At 33.7% G+C, this 16,507-nt stretch overlaps 2 protein-coding genes across 4 annotated transcripts; both read right to left on the bottom strand.

The window, feature by feature from the left end:
- Positions 3,655–10,470, bottom strand: LOC109360880. 3 transcript variants are annotated; one of them, XM_019606072.1, is made up of 7 exons: positions 9,905–10,470; positions 8,790–9,147; positions 7,094–8,478; positions 6,705–6,818; positions 5,557–5,711; positions 4,227–4,323; positions 3,655–3,981 (listed from the first exon to the last, which is right to left on the bottom strand). In XM_019606072.1, the coding sequence occupies exons 1-6, from the start codon at positions 10,322–10,324 to the stop codon at positions 4,275–4,277; spliced, it is 2,481 nt and encodes an 826-aa protein (XP_019461617.1). In that variant the 5' UTR covers positions 10,325–10,470; the 3' UTR covers positions 3,655–3,981; positions 4,227–4,274. The 3 variants fall into 3 exon arrangements, with proteins under 3 accessions (XP_019461617.1, XP_019461615.1, XP_019461616.1); XM_019606070.1 differs by having other exon boundaries at positions 3,656–3,981; positions 7,094–8,490; XM_019606071.1 differs by having other exon boundaries at positions 3,656–3,883; positions 7,094–8,490.
- Positions 11,380–15,588, bottom strand: LOC109359392 (putative BPI/LBP family protein At1g04970). Its single transcript, XM_019604037.1, has 6 exons — positions 15,105–15,588; positions 14,036–14,175; positions 13,604–13,955; positions 12,848–13,096; positions 12,124–12,249; positions 11,380–11,700 (listed from the first exon to the last, which is right to left on the bottom strand). The coding sequence occupies exons 1-6, from the start codon at positions 15,558–15,560 to the stop codon at positions 11,494–11,496; spliced, it is 1,530 nt and encodes a 509-aa protein (XP_019459582.1). The 5' UTR covers positions 15,561–15,588; the 3' UTR covers positions 11,380–11,493.

Genomic DNA, 16,507 nt, shown 5'->3' with positions numbered 1-16,507 from the left:
CAATGAATTATTTGATTTTTATAGAATCACAAAATATCTCAAATGCATTTTTTTATTTTTGTTTAATCAAAACAAACGAAAATTAAGATGAAATTAGCATGTGGGCTTTTAAAAAGGAATTTCCATCCATAAAAATGTCAATAATTGATCTTTAATTCAATTAAAATTATTTGAAATTTTTATTTAAATACAAAAACGAAAATTGGGTTGATTCCGAGTTATTATGAGGCCAATAATCACCATTAAAAATAAAAATATCAATTGCTATTATTAACTTATTATGATTGCTATTTTTTCAAAGTGCAACTCATGATTTGCAAATTTTGAGAGTAAAATCCTTCACTTATTCCGTTGATCAAATTGATTCTTTCAAAATTTAATTTTTATCAAAACAATTCATTCAACCTAATCAAATTGATATAAAAATCATTTGATTTGATAAAAATTGCATCTTATATATTATAATCTTTAATTTATTTGATGACCAATTTTTTTTTATGAAAGCAATTCTTCAAATATTCAAATATTTATTTATGGAAAAATTAATTTTGAAGTATTTTTAGGCCGAACAAAATTTAGTATTCAAAAATTGCTCACACATGTATCAATTGAAAGGCCCAACCCAAGAGTGATATGTATTCTTATTTTGATGTTTTGCATGAAGAAGTTGAAGAATTGGAAAAGCTCTTTTGTTTGGCATCTCTCTATATCTCTTCTTGTTATATAGGGAAAAGGAAATATGGTATTGAATAAGACAAAATCAAAAAAGGTTTATATGAATAGAGGAAGGGAACAATATCAGAAACAAACAGTAGCAGCAGCATTGTATTTGTACGTACAATATATATATCTATATATATATATGTGTGGAAGGTGAAGGATTGAAAAGAAAACAGCATTGGTTGTGTTGGGCATAGAGCAGTGGGAGACAATTCACTTTTGATCCATAACCTGGCTCTGCATGCTGTGTCTATGTACGGGAATGAATGAATAACAACACAATAAGACAAAAAACAAAAAAACAACTTAACCAAAACCATTTTCATTCTGGACCTTGTACTATTATTATTCTCTTTTCAATGATGCTGCTGCTGGTATATATGGTATCATCATCACATCAGAATATTCTACATTTTTCTCAGTATCTTATTTCATTGCTATGTGCTTCCAAAGATTCTTCTTATTCAGCCATGATACGTATTAGTTATTAGTTAATTGGTCAAAAACAATTATGGTTCTTAAGCCTATATGTAAGTTTACTCTAAAAATGAGTATTTACTCTAAATTTAATATCATTGATGACAAAGTTTTACAACTTTATTATATATATAATACTCCTAGAATAAGAAGAGGGTCAAAGTAATGATCCGTTAAAAGCCAAATGGTGATAAATTAATAATTATTTGTTGATCCATAGCCACAGAAATCAAGGTTCGATCTGTTTGTACCTAACAAATAAAGTAAGACTAGGACTAGTAATAGAGTGGAAGTATTCTTTTGTTGGATTAATTAAATTGTAACCAATGAAGTTACAATAAAATTCATAACTGTTTGCTTAATTAATAGTCCTAATATGAAAGGCAAAAGTGAATGATGTGATTTTCACTTTATATATTAATAGTCTTACACACCCTAAAAAGGTGTGAAAAAGGTACCATATTCACAAGTGTATAGTTCTAAATTATGACCCAGCTTGGATGGAATCTTATCCTCTGTGATAGTAGTAGCCAATTCATCAAAACTAATCATCACAAAATGTTTGCTTATGCCTATAATTAACACAATATTTAAAGTATTAAAAGGGAAGAGAGTAGTTAAATATGGTCAAAAGATGGCAGTTATTTCCCTGTTTCGTATATGCTTTATGCAATGGATTCTCTGCATCATTTTCCTTGTATGGCCAAGCTGGTTCATATTTTCATTTGGACTTTAGAGACAGTATAATGAGGGGTCATACAAATTAGCAAAGTAAAACTTTATAATACTATGTGGTTTCATTGTCTGCTGCTTTATTACTACAATCTTGTCCCACTCAACATGCTGTAAATAACATCACTCTAATTTCATATATTACTAATAATGTCATGTTTTTATATTGTAGCATTAGAAGACAGAATTGAATGATTATGTTGTGTTTCAAACTTTTTGTTTAGAGGATACTCTGCTACAGTAACAAAGCAGGTAGTTAGTGTTGGACGCGAGCACATTTGCATCTGCTGTTTCACAGTTTGTGTCAGAAAAATACTTAATAATTAAATTTTAACTTATGGTACAAACTGTACGACAACAGATGTATACCCGTGTTGGACGGTCCAGACATTTATGCAGCAGTTGGAAGCAAAATGTAGTGATTAAACAAGTTTGTTCATACGCAATGTTTTTTTTTCTTATTTTCTATGTAGCCATCTAATCTAGCTAGCTAGGCTTTTCCATTTATATAAAATTTAAGTAAACTTCATCTGCATAGGTAGATCTTGAAGGAAACAAATAATCTCTAAATATGGATCTGTAACTGTTCAAAGGAGCAACCTTCCCAGAATTATTCAACTACCATGACACCCCTATAAAAATTATACTTCTCAAGCCTATGGTCACGACAAAGAAGATGGTGTATGTTATTGTTTTCACAAAACGACATTTATTAGACCATAGGAATGTAGGATTGCCAATAAATAAAGTGCAACAAAGGAAATAGATGTATACAATCTTGTTCCCGAGAGCCGAGAATTACTTGTATGATTTGAACTTATGATCGGTCAATAAGTACCATTATGTCAAACTTACTCTCTGAAATACTACCAAACATGAAAAGATAAAAAAGTTTTATTAGAACTTTTTTCTACATTTCAAAGGTATCTCTAAAATGCAAAAAACAAATTATCTAGGAATGGGTTTATGTTTGGGTATAGTTGGTAATTTTAAAAAATAATTGACTATTTGATTTTGTAAAACAAATATACTACAAAATCCTTTATTATTTGAGAGTAATGCGCCAATATTAACATTTTTATTTATTGAATGACCTATGATTTAATTTGATGAATAGCTAAAAACAGTGTAGAAATTAAAGTCCAAGTCACAGTAGAATAATATAATACTTATTTTCTCTCACAAGCCCGCATTTGCTCTCTCCTGTCTCCACTGCATTTTGACAAACACAATTATCTGAATTTTATTGAATTGATATAAGAGAGAGAATATGAAATTATGAATGGAGTATATATAGAGAGAGATTGGTAAAGATGAGGTAACATGCCTATCAAATCAAAATGTATCAAATTCATAGACTCCTTCCTCACTTTAATTCAATATATTCTTCACTTTTAATTCAATCACAAATTTGATAGGCAAAAACTAATTCAGTTTTTAAATATGTTGATGAGTCAAACAAATGTTTTATATTAGTCAATCTAATGCATAAGTGTAACTTTTTAAGCCATAATGGATTGAATAATAAAATGCTAAACCTCTTAATGTTTATCCTTCATTGTTTAGATGGCTTCAATGTTTGATATAAGCTATCTTTTTTCTGTCTATTTGCATTTTTATTAATATATCATAATTTATTCAAAATTTGACTAGCGTGAAAATTAATAAAATATTTGCGTCTAATGATATCACGACAGGTCAGCATTTCTGTTACTATCTTGACCTATGAGAAAAGAAAATGCTAGGTATATGCTCTTCATAAAAACATATTGTACACATTAAATTAATATCATACAATTCCAGCAAGGGCATTGCACTGTTCATCTAATTTAAAAGGTAATAAGAAATTAAGAAGCCCAAATATAATTGTACAAAATGAATAGCTATCAGGAAGAAGAACTAGAGCAAAAACTTAAGTCACAACTTGAGCTACATGAATATTTGAAGAGACATTCTGCAAAATCTGGTAATGCTGCCACATGAGCCTTATAGTGGATCTCAAATGTCCTTCGTGTTCAATTTACCCAATGCATGATTTGAAGCCGCCTATAGCTGCACACACAATAAATATCAACAGAGAAACAGGAAAGTATATGTTTTTTTTTAATGGGTGGGGTAGGATCACATTTTTCATGTTCACCTCACACTCCCGATCTTACCAAAGTTCTCAATCTTGTCAACCATGACTATATATTCTAAAACTGCACAGTCCAAGTTTATCTAATCTAATACATGCATCAACTTATCTAGTTAACTACCATGTCAGATTTTATCATGAATTAGGGGCAAATACTCACCATAAAATTGCAATGTATAGGGGAATCACAACATATATGTGCAAGATATCAACTGGTGACAGGTTGGAATAACTTTTTGATTTCATCATAAAACCACCTGCAAAACCATTCAAATAGCCTAAAAATTAAATAGATGAAAAAGACAAAATTACGAAGCAAAAGAATCAATTCTCATACGGAGATTCAAATTCTCTCCTGATTTATTAGTAATTGGGTGGGAATAGAAACAAAGGACAATACATACGCCATCACACAATGTATGTACCTTTTTACATATGTATTGAACGTTTGATGTCATCTAACACACACAAAAAGACGCAATAACCAAAGGAACGGGAATGGAAATAGAGCAGCTTTCATTTGCATTCCATGCTAATAAAATAATCTCATCCGAAAATTGAAATGAAAATAACAAAGAATAACTAGTATAAGAATGAAATGAAGTGAAAATGTAATGTTTTATAAAAATTGGAATGAGGTTAAAGTAGTATAAGAATGAGATTTCCTTACTGCTCAACATACTGGCATGCAGTATTTCAATGTTCAAATTTTCAGCATCTATAACAAGCCTGAATGATAATTCAAAGCATTTTATCTTCCTTTATATTAAACCCCACCTAGTGCGACTGAGGCTTGGTTGTTATTATTGTATACTAAACGCATGTTTACTATCTCCAGTTTTCTACTCTTTTTTAATCAAGACTACCAAGGACATACTGCAAATTGTATCAACAGTGGTTCCCTAGGTGCACCAAGCATACTCCAAGTCCTATGCATAAATTCTCCTTAGCCAGAACTGTTACCTTGAAACTTGCTCTCAAATAATAGATACAATTTTATTTATGCAAGGTAATAAGCATGTAATTCATATCCCTCAGATTGAGTGAATGCCAAAGAACAATGTAACCGAGAAAGATGACTTCAAAAGTTCAGCAAAGGTACCAAAACTGTTATTATGCAAATAACACATTATAATGGTAGCCATATACTGCACCAAAAACAGTATTCTGCATAATGGCTAGTTCAAGATTAATCTTCAGAACTAAACCCTGTGTGTTACCTATTATCTAAAGATTTAGAGTATTCATATTAAATTATCATGGTAGTACCACATCCTAAAGCCCCCATTTTCTTTGAGTTCCTGTTTATATTTCCTTTTTGTAGTAATTATAACCTCAGAGCATACAACTCCACATATAAAATAAATTGTCAATATTTTTCTACTTGATGCTTACATTACATATATGACCAACTGTATTAACGAAACAGGCAGTAAAAATAATAATAATAAACAACACAATTCAGAATGATAGATGATAAAGAAACAAACCTGCATGAGAAAATTGGCTGAAATCTAGCACTTGCTTCATTTCCTAACTGACTTCGCCTGTCATTTTCTTGTTTAAATTTATCAGATGGTAGGACTTCACATGGGCCTCGAATAGAGCTCGCCGATTCAGTTCCATCACTATTTGATTCATAAAGCTTCAACAAAGATAACCAAAACATATGTATGAGAAAAATCCATATGCAACATATGCCTATAAGGCTCCGAATGATGAGCATATCCGAGACTTCAGAGTTATCATTTAATTGAGACACCGAATCAAAACAAGAACTAACTGTAAAGGCTGCAATCAAGGTTAGAAAATTGTGAATCAAATAACATAAAATACAATTTTGACAGGATAGAATTGTAAAACTAAGTATAGAACTAAAACAAATTCTTTATTTCCTTTTATATGTACATTAGTCATTAGGACTTTTCATAATTTCCTCACTCCCAACCATTCCTATTTACTACAACCTTCCCCCAGACACAATTTTCTGTCAGCCGACCCTTTGGTTTCTCTCTCCTTTGTGGCTGTCCAAGTCAGGACTATAGATCTGAGGCATGATTTGCCTCCTATAAAACCCACCACCCTCGTTGCCAGCACCAAACATCCTAGCACTAGAGACTCATCTTCAAATGAGCATCCATGTGCCCCAGCACTCTGATTGCTGGCCCACTGCATCTATCCATGTGAGTAATGTGTGACAGTGTGTGAGCCATTTTTTCAGAGGCCATCTCTCCTTAGTTTGTCACTCCATGGTATTTGTTTGACTCCCTATCACTATCCCTCCAAGAACTGTATTGTTGGAAACACGTCAGAATCGAAATTCCTTCCAGCACAATTCCGCAATTCAGTGCACAATTCAACAACAAAAAGGAACTCCATGCAAATTATTGATGGAGCAAGGACTTGCACAAATCAAATTGCAATTTGTGAGATTCTGACTACGCAGGTTTCACGTTCATACCAATAAAAGCTTTATAGGGTATAAGTGCATGAAAAATCAAAATGAAGAAAGCTTTACACAAAAGCTGATAGTTAACATACCAATGACCAACTTTCACACTTGCATGAAGGAATGATATCAACCTAGGAACAGAAACATTTTTATATGTAAAGATGTATGTATAAAAATAAAAATTACCTCATTAACTTCAGATACACAAGGATGACCAATATTCCCAGGCAAGTCACCAGGAAAGTAGCATTTTGTCACCTTAATCCACTTTAACCCAGTTTTGCAATCCTCCCACATAGACTGAAAATAAAATGGGAAAATATCAATGAAGCTCTATAAATTTATAAAACAATATAATTTCAGATAAGGGTGTAAAAAGCAATCAAATCCCAACAGAAACCATACAGTAAACCTAAAACACATTGACATTATGGTATCCATATATGTACTTTGCATTTTCAGAGTAAATTCTTAGGGGCATGATATAACCAATGGCTCCATCACAACTGAAAACATGATTCTTTGAATCACTTTTTATGTTTTTGATAGAAGCAGAAGCATTATGATTCACTTGCCTGAAGTTTCGAAGGTGCTAATTTGCCATGGGTGGAGGGGAAAAGAGCATAGCTCTGCAGCCTATATGTTATTCCATCAATACAGCAAGACTGGTAAAACTTTTTCTCATCTACAACTTGTACAGCATCACCAACCCATTCTACACCATCTGAGTTATCTGAAGATAATGCAGACTGCATTCTACATTCAGTATTAGTCCCAGAACTTCCACCAAAATTTGCTGGTGCAACATCTTGGTCACCACTCTTCAAATTGTTACTTAAATTTTCTCCTCCATAAGATTCCTGTATTTTTTTATTCATTAAACTATTGTCGACATGTTTATCTGATGGTAGTTCAGCATTGCCTTGTGACACTGTCTGCTCAACTTGAAAATCTTGTGATGATTGTAAATTGTCACAATTACCTGGCTCAGATAATTTGGGAAGAGTCTCAGATTCTGAAGTCTGTTTACAGATCGAAGCTTCAAAGTCAGAATATATTTGTTGAACAGAACTTGCACCTGGCAAACCAACAGAAGGACCAGAAGCTGCACTAAGGGATTTTATAGAGATGTTTGGATCAGCAGGCTTTTCATCAATATGATTAATGTTGGATGAAATGCTGGTAACTTGTATATCTTTCGTGTCTGGGGCCTCTGGGTCAAATGGCGGCTGAGCATTGTCATTGCCAGCAGTAACAGCTGGAACAGAGCTCACATTTGTTGGTAACTTCTGAAGGTTGACATTTGGATCTAAGCTCCCCACTTTATTCTCTGAAGACGGTTGAATGTCACCCGTATTAGAGGGCAATTTTTGTGGTGTGCTAGAAGATCTCATGACACGGCCATATTTTGGAGGCAAAGCCTTCCCACCGCTTAAACTCAAGCACCTCATGCAGTGCCAATCAACTCTATTATGAATTCCTCTTAAGACCGACGGCTGCAAGCACTTCAAGTGAAATCCCTTTTCACAAGCATCACAGAGAAGTACAGTATCAACCTCATTGACAGCAAGCTCACACATCTGGCATGTCAAAGCCTTACTTATATAATCTCTTGATGGAGGATTCCATGTGGGAAGCTCAGGAAGCTTTGGTTGTAACAATTTCTGGACAATCTTTGCAATGTCAATGTGACTAGGAATCATAGGAGGCTGAACTATGTTCACGCCCTGCAATGGCTTGTTCATGCTAGACAAATTTCCAGGAGTTGTTTGATTAATAAATGGTCTAAAGCTCTGATCTGCTGTTATTTGTGGCCCTGTCCTTGACACAGCTACACTACTTGGTCCTTCAACCTTGACAGAGTTATGACCAAGCACCTTGTTTTCTGATGCACTTCTAGCTAATGATGCAGACTGAGTTGGTATGGACCATGTCGGAGCATTCACCAAAGGTTGGTTTGCTGGAGAATTTGCTACAGTTTGATAGTTAAGAACACTCAGTTGTCAATTATATGTCTGAAATGTCATAAGATACACTCATACACTTTATATTATTTTGTATTGGGTAACCATGCTATATTTCGAACATTTAGTTAATTAGCTCACAATTTTATGAACATTAAAGATTCACCATAAAAAGAAACCAAGTCAACATATGTTCGATCAATCTTATAGTGAATGCATATGGTAACATTAGTCATTAATAAATTGAAAATGTAACTTCACAACTACTTGGACATTGTAACTGGTGACGAGCTATGAGGGACCTTACCTGGTAGTTGCTGCACATAAGAAGGTGCATTTGATCCTCCATCAACTTTAGGCATTGCTAAGGAAGGTGGATTTCTCCCCAAGTGACTACTAGGCATTATACCGGAAACCATAGGAGGTCTTACTTCATTGTTGGACGATTGATATTGCAAGGCTGCAGAAGGTCCTGCAGAAACATGGGCAGGAATAGACACTGCAGTGCCAGTAGAAGAGATTGCTGTGTGGCTTGATTTATCAGATGCAAATATCCGAACAGGAGGTGGCGGCACACGGTTATCAGCTGTTCCACTGATGCTAGTTTGCATGGGCTGAGATGTGTAAGTTGTGGAAGGTGCAGAAAACTTCTTTGATTCATCCAACTAGCAAAATGGGGAGAAAAGTCATCAGAAAGGTTGCTAGAGGTTATCATAACCACTACAAGCATACTATAAATAAATGCTTTCCATTGTGCCTGGGGGGGGGGATCCTTTCGTTTTAACAGAATTCATCTTTCCAACAAATTCCAGGAAGAAAATCTATTATGGTCTAGTGCCTACCCAATAAGGTAGATTAAGATTAAATGAATTGTAACAAAAAATAACTCAACACTCAAGCAATTAATAGTGATGCTGTTTGTCGTGAATTGTTTCAACAAAAATCTCAGAGGTTGCATAGCCAATCACCATTGAAGAGCTACACAAGTTTGTCAGTTTGGAGAAAACTAACGTGAATTAATTCCAACAAAAATCTAACTGATTTCCCATTGCATTTTGATATGACGTGACCATGGGGATACAGCAAATTTAAAAACTTACAGGACACAACACGACTATCATACATGATGTAAAATTAATACAAGATTAACATAAAAGCATAGATCTCAAACAAAAATAGTGGACTAATGTTTATCAAACTATTAATAACATTTCCATCTATAATGCTCTAAAAAACACAAATGCAAAAGGTCATAGAATACAATAAGCAATTTTCGTGTTGGTGCTTTAAAGCCATAGTCACCAAAATCAAACATCGTGATCCAATTTTTTTTTCTTAACTCATACATTGACAACAATAAAAGGAAACACCAATTGTTTCACATGCATGAATCAACAATTCAGAAATGATATGAATCCTCACCTTCCGCTTAGCAATTGAAAACCTCTCCGCAATTGAGAATTTAGGAGTCCGAAACCCTAACCTCTGGTCCTTGATTTTCCCATTCAATCCAAGATCCTCAATGACGGTCCCAATAGCTTCCCTGGCTACAACATCCTTAGGTGCCAAACCTTGACAAAGCTCCGCTAGTTTCTCACGCGCCTCCTTCATGAGGTGAACCTCAACATCGGTGGGTTTCTTACCAGCTCGCATCGTGGTCATAGTAGATAACACCAACACTATCTCCGCCACTCTCTTCAATTCCCCTTCGCCGGTGGAGGGAGAATCAACCTTATGCTTCTTGCTGCACCGCTCATCTTCTTCGCCGCTCGAAATCGAACGCTTTGAGTCCAAAGACGAGTTTTCTACATGAACTTCGGGATGCGGCGTCGTTTCTTCCATAAGGGTTGAGAAACGACGGTGATGAGAACGACGTCGTTTGAAAAAGGGGGGGAATAAGTGTTTGGCGGGTAAGTAATTGAGTTTTGATTCGATCGTGTTTTGGAATGAGAACTCGCAACCCTACCGGCTACACCTACAGACACACGATTACCACTTTCAATATATATATATATATATATTTCTCACTCCTTAATTATTTCTTTCCTTTTCAAATCTTGTAGATGGAAAAAATAGTTGGGAGAGTTAGCCTCACGTATATACTTGTAGATATTTTCGGCGGCTCTCGGACAGGATTGCCTCTGGTCTTAGAATACGTGGGAAACCAAAAAAAAAAAATCGTATTTTTCGTTTTTATAAAATCTCAATCACAATCTCTTTTTTTATTTATTTCCTATCTTATTATCAATATTTTAATGTTATAATCTTGGAACTGAATATTATTGTTTTAAATTATTTTTTAAAGTAAGATGATTTTTGTAATGTGAATATATACAGTCTCTCAATTTTAGTCTCTCAATTTTTGGTATTGCATTGTCAATGAATTTATTGTCAAGTGTTAAAGATTAAAAGTAAAGTTTTCATACAAAAAACTAAATATCATTTCAATAATAACAAACAAATTCCTGGAAAAAATACTGATCAGAAGTTCAATTTGTATGCAAATAATTTTTTTTTCCAAAAAAGTTGTGTAGTAACTAGTTTAATCCTTAGAATCTTATTAAAGTTTTAAATAGTTGTCTATAATTTAAAATTTTATAACTCAGTCCCTATACTAAAAAGAAAGTTTCATTCAAATTTTAATGCAATTCTAGGGATTTAATTATATACTTAATGAGGATTTAAATATATGTATATCTAAAAATTGTGATACATTGTTTTGATATATGTATATTTGGAAGAAAAAGAGAGAGATATAGATTAAGACATACATATTTAGATATATGTATATCTTAATCTTTGGTTTCTTCCTTTAGTAGTAGTTGACAAAACTATAAGTTTTTTAAACAAATTATTATTTACTACTATTTGGAAAATAAAATTGATAATCTTGTTTGCATAAAGGAGGTTTGATTATAAACAAATTCTGGAGGACATAATGATTTACAATGGTTAAATCCATAGGTACAGTGAAGATGTAATAATGCATAGAAGAAGCTAATAAATGGTATCTATAAAGCATCATAAGATGGGTTCTGTGTGAGATAGGAGTGGTTTAAGAAGGCAACATCACTATATACCATAATCCATGGTTGAGCATACAAGATACCAGCATTCTCAAGGCCAAAACCATTAACCATTGGCAATGTTATTCCTTTCTTTAATTCTGAGTTCAGGAATGGTATGAGGACTGTTTTTAGTACATTTGACACCAATGACTGCAAATGTTACAAAGTTGGATAGTAAGATTAATACTATGCAATAAACTATGGTTTACCAATCATATATTTCAAAATAGAAAGTATAATGGTTTCTTTGTACATATGACATGATATTACATATGAATCATCAAAGTGAAACGTGGTAGGATAAGAACACAATCAAAAGCCTTGCCTTCTGCATTGGTCTAGTAGTATAAGGCTCTACTAAAAGTTCAAATATTCGATTTATGAGAATAACACTTGTTGGGAGGGACAACAACGCATACAAAAAAGGGATTAGTGTGTGAGGGGATACTCTTTGTTATACCAAAAAACTAGTATATACAGTTAGACGTTAGTTACGTTTTGTAACGAAAACAGTCAGAAACCTAATAAACTAAACTGTACACACTTAATACATAGAAGTTTATTCTGATTTACCTGAATTGTTTGAATGTGCAGTTTTCCTATTTTGCTCCATTTTAAGTATATGGAAAACTTATCCAATTCAAGCCTACCAACAATATTGCTTCTTGCTATTTCCACATCAACTGAAGCACTAATATTCTGCCCAATAAGAAAGATTGAAGGGACAAGTTAGATAAGATAATAGTCATGGCTACCTCTTTAACTGACAAAAAGAACAACCAACATCTAATAAATAGAATCTTAGGCATGTAGAGACAAAAAAAAAACATAGGTCGGATTGAAACTTCGGTTAGAAGATCAAAACCAGGCTACTTGCATAACAACATGATGACAAATAGAGAAACTTTTGAAATAACAGCTTCTTGAATCAGGTCGGTTCTCATATGATAAGTGCTAATCGAATAAGCATTTAATTAATTTGTGCCCTAAATGATAGAATTTCATAGAGCTTAAGCAGAATCTAGAAAAGAAGCATGTTATGTGTAATAAGAATTTCATGGGTAGGAACTTCCTATCTTAGGCATCCAACTCAACCTTTGACATATTAAAGTTATGTTAATAGAGATAAGTGCATTTTTAACATGGTTCAACACTTTTAAACATGACAAGAGTTGAGTTGTATCCTAAGGTAGGAAGTTCTATAGGTGAATAGTTACTCGACCAATGTAAGCTTCAAGAGTTTATAACAATCCATCCAGTGTACTAGTTTTCACTGCTGGATTCTATTCAAGCATACCACTGAGATGCACGCAACCGGAATGACTTCACCAGCTTCAAGAACATTAATTACTATAACGAGAATAATGGAACCTTTAACATCTTGGTCGGTGACTTGTATAACTGGTGCAGATGATACAGACACATTAAGGTTCATGTCAGCATTTGGATATTGCTTGTATAATTGAGGAACAATGAATCTCCATTCAGCAGTGTTCAAAAGGGCCTGATCAGGTATCTCGTCAACAATCCATTGCATACTATCTGCCTGAATGCAAGAACAACATAAACTCTCAAAATGTATTTTGGTCAGTAATAAGGCAAAAGAAACAACCACAAAAGTTTCAAGTGCAAACTGTTAATTGGAGCCACCCTATTATTAGTACATAAAGTGATCCTTTTATGCCAAATTCACTGAGATTTCAACAACATGAAAGGAACACAACCAAAGATTTCATGACCAAATTTCATCAAAGAAACACTCTACTAATATGTATATATAAATAATGCAGGCAAGCATGCAAACTTCGTGGAACAACAAATAAATTGTTCTTCTGCAGTGTCTAAATGATGTCACAACCTCAACAAACACAAGCTAATCTATCATGAAAAATCTTACCTTGGAAGATATGCAATAAGTAACAAGGAGGAAGGAGCTATAGCACACCATCAATATAGCTCAGAATGGAAAAGGGGAAGAACCCAACAGAAAAGGAAAACTCTGGTTATTGGGCTAAGGCATGCAAAACAAGAAGTGAATACTTCAGAAACTTACCGTAAAATACACTGAGGATGCGGAATTCAAAACATTTTCATGTACTGAAATCTCTATCATCCTTGGTGAGCCACCACGGGGAACAGAAATCTCTGACCCTCTGTAGTAAGTTTGAGGTACTAAAACTTTACTTCTCCCAGTGAATAAACCATTTATTTCAAGTTCAATAGAAGAATTAGTCAGCACAGGATTGTCCACGAATGAAACATTTAGGAAAGAAGTTTTGTCAAATGAAACCATCTTTGGAAGAGATTGCAATAAAGTGTCAAACTGCGCTATCCCTTCTCTTATTTTCTTAGAAATGGCCTCTTCAACTGCAGATGCTATATTGCCTTCAAAAGCATCTACTAGCCTGCAATAAAACATACATACATTGGTGGCAAAATAACTTCAACTATTACTTATACACCATGGCTTAAGAACATTGCTTACACTTGGTAAAGCCAGGCTGCTCCACCACTCAACTTTATAGATAAATCTCCAACATGACATCCATAATCTAAGAGAATCAACTTAAGAGTTCCTTCTTGGTTCTTGAGATTTACAGTAAGCCCCACTTGCAGATCTTCAGCCTTCCAAACATAGCACAACACAACTCAGAGGGGGATATTGTTGATTAAACTGGGCGGAAATATGTATGTAGAAAGTTTATATATCTTTGTTTTGTCAATGGACATGATTTATGATAGAACATTATAGTGTTGTTCAATCCATGTATCCGACCCCACCTAATGGGATTGAGGCTTGGTTGTTACTGTAAAGTTTATATATATATATATAGGTACATGGTGGCACTGTGGCTTAAACCTAGAAAACCTCATGCAAATTACTCAAACCCCTCAGCACTAGTTCACTCCTTGTGGCTTCGATTGAAAACATTATTATTCTCACAGTTCTTTGCCTGTTAGATATTCAAATACATTTCTTTTATTATCCATCTGGAAACTACATCTTTTAGCTTTAAATATCACCACATTTTAGTCTTTGACCAATTCCTGAAACAATTTTCATGGGGGCTTGTGGTGTTGTTTTCGAATGAAACTACATATATAACAGTCGTTATACTTACACATGTTATATTTCCATTGATGATTTGTTACACATGTTATATTCCTATTGAAAATCATCACCACATGCACCTAAAGAAACATTCTACTAAGTACAGCCCAGGAAACAAAACCCCTTACTCAGCAGTTTCATGTATATTGAATTGCCTATATTAAACCAACTTGATTTTCATCTAATTCCATTTGCATGAAGGAGCAAATTCAATTTCACCTTTAAGCTCTTCATAGCTCCCCTAGGACAATCAGGCCAACTATATTTGATCAAAATTATCAACATGAGGAAAATATGTTTCCACTTTACTCTCTAAAGGAGCCAACCCCAATGCAACTATGTAAATTCTAAATCATAAAAAATATAGTGCAACTTCCAAAAACAATAAAACTAAAGGGATAATTTCAAGGTAAGAAAATAGTAGAATATTGTAGCCTTATACCTTCACAGTGGCTTTACCACTATCTGAAATTCCAATTGGTACTAAAGAAGTTCTTGCAGTATACCTCCAATTCATAGTCAAATCTGCAGTGGCACCTGAAACAACTAGAACAATGCCCAACTCACCAATCTTAACAGATGAAGTGTTTATTTGAATATCCTTGATTGTGATCTCAGAAAGAATCACTTGAGCCTTTCCAACAAGTGGCACCTTCACTTTCTTCTCAATATCTGGAAGTTGAGAGGGAACAATAGAAGCTATAGCTTGTTCTATCAGAAAATCCTTTGCAAAATCAAGACCCTTATCAGATATCACCACAGAGATGAAACCATCATCATGATGCTGTTTGAGACCAACAATATTGGTTGAAATGAACAGAGGAGATAAAAGAAGAAAAAGAATTGTTGGTGCCATTGATTTTTCAGGGGTGGAACCTTGTGAGGATTTAGTAAACATCTATAGATGTTGCATACGCTGTTGAATCTTGAAATTGAACATGATCATAAACTGATTAGACCATGTTTTTCTTTTTATGTTAATATAGTGAAAGATGAAATTTTGAAGATACCCATGTGGTGAAATAATGCTTACTGTAGTATATCTTGTTGGAGCTGAGTTTCTGGAACTCGAACTGAAACAGGAACAGGTTGGTTTTGGAGTTTTGTTCATCACATGTTATTTTATAGTATTAAAATAATAATAAATGATTACTAGAATATTAGTATAATATATCAGTATTAGCATAATAATATAAGAAATAAGGATATCAAAAAATACTAATAAAGAATAGAGCACGAGACCCACGCTAGTAATTTTAAGATGCATAGTAATCACTCCTGGTGTTGATTTAAGTGATACATGTTTAATTTCACTTAAGTAAAGCTGAATCCGAGTCTTGTAGGTGGAAAAAATACCTGCTAGGAAAGTTAGCTCCACATACTTGTGGATGTTCTCAACTCGGACAATATTACCTCTAGCGCAAGGATAGAAAACTAAACAAATATTCATGAGTTAACAAGATTCCTATACCCATCAGAACTTAGTACACTTCTGATTTACCTTATAGAGTACAACCTTATCCAAAAAGGGACAAATTGTAAATTTGGAAAATGCTTCATAGTTATACATAACAACGCTATGAACATTTCTTAAATATGTATAACATGACAGAATTAGAGTGTGGATACTCATAAGATGGAATTATTTATAACTCCACTGTAAAATTTGAGTAAACCTTTTCACCATAAACATTGTATAAATGTAAGGTAATGTGTGTTTAAACTTTCAAGGTTATTTAATTTTCTTAATTTTGTATAATCAAATAGAATTTAGCAACTCTACATTTTTCATGGAAATTTCGGGTCCAACTGTCCAAATGCTTCTGAATGGGATACTTTCTGCAT

The sequence above is a fragment of the Lupinus angustifolius genome, chromosome LG11 (genome assembly GCF_001865875.1).
Source record: "Lupinus angustifolius cultivar Tanjil chromosome LG11, LupAngTanjil_v1.0, whole genome shotgun sequence".
Classification (NCBI taxonomy): Eukaryota; Viridiplantae; Streptophyta; class Magnoliopsida; order Fabales; family Fabaceae; genus Lupinus; species Lupinus angustifolius.
The sequence above is the reverse complement of the archived record's forward strand: the minus strand, read 5'-3'. Positions and strand labels throughout refer to the sequence as shown.

Bases quoted from the DNA above. Each gene is read 5' to 3' on its own strand.
- LOC109360880 (XM_019606070.1), bottom strand. From the start codon at position 10,324: ATGGAAGAAACGACGCCGCATCCCGAAGTTCATGTAGAAAACTCGTCT. The intron at 9,148-9,904 runs GTGAGGATTCAT...CCATTTTGCTAG, and splicing joins TTTCAATTGCTAAGCGGAAG to TTGGATGAATCAAAGAAGTT. The intron at 8,491-8,789 runs GTAAGGTCCCTC...ATCAAACTGTAG, and splicing joins TTATGTGCAGCAACTACCAG to CAAATTCTCCAGCAAACCAA.
- LOC109359392 (XM_019604037.1), bottom strand. From the start codon at position 15,560: ATGTTTACTAAATCCTCACAAGGTTCCACCCCTGAAAAATCAATGGCA. The intron at 14,176-15,104 runs GTATAAGGCTAC...TATGTTTGGAAG, and splicing joins GTGGTAAAGCCACTGTGAAG to GCTGAAGATCTGCAAGTGGG. The intron at 13,097-13,603 runs GTAAGTTTCTGA...TCTTGCATTCAG, and splicing joins CATCCTCAGTGTATTTTACG to GCAGATAGTATGCAATGGAT.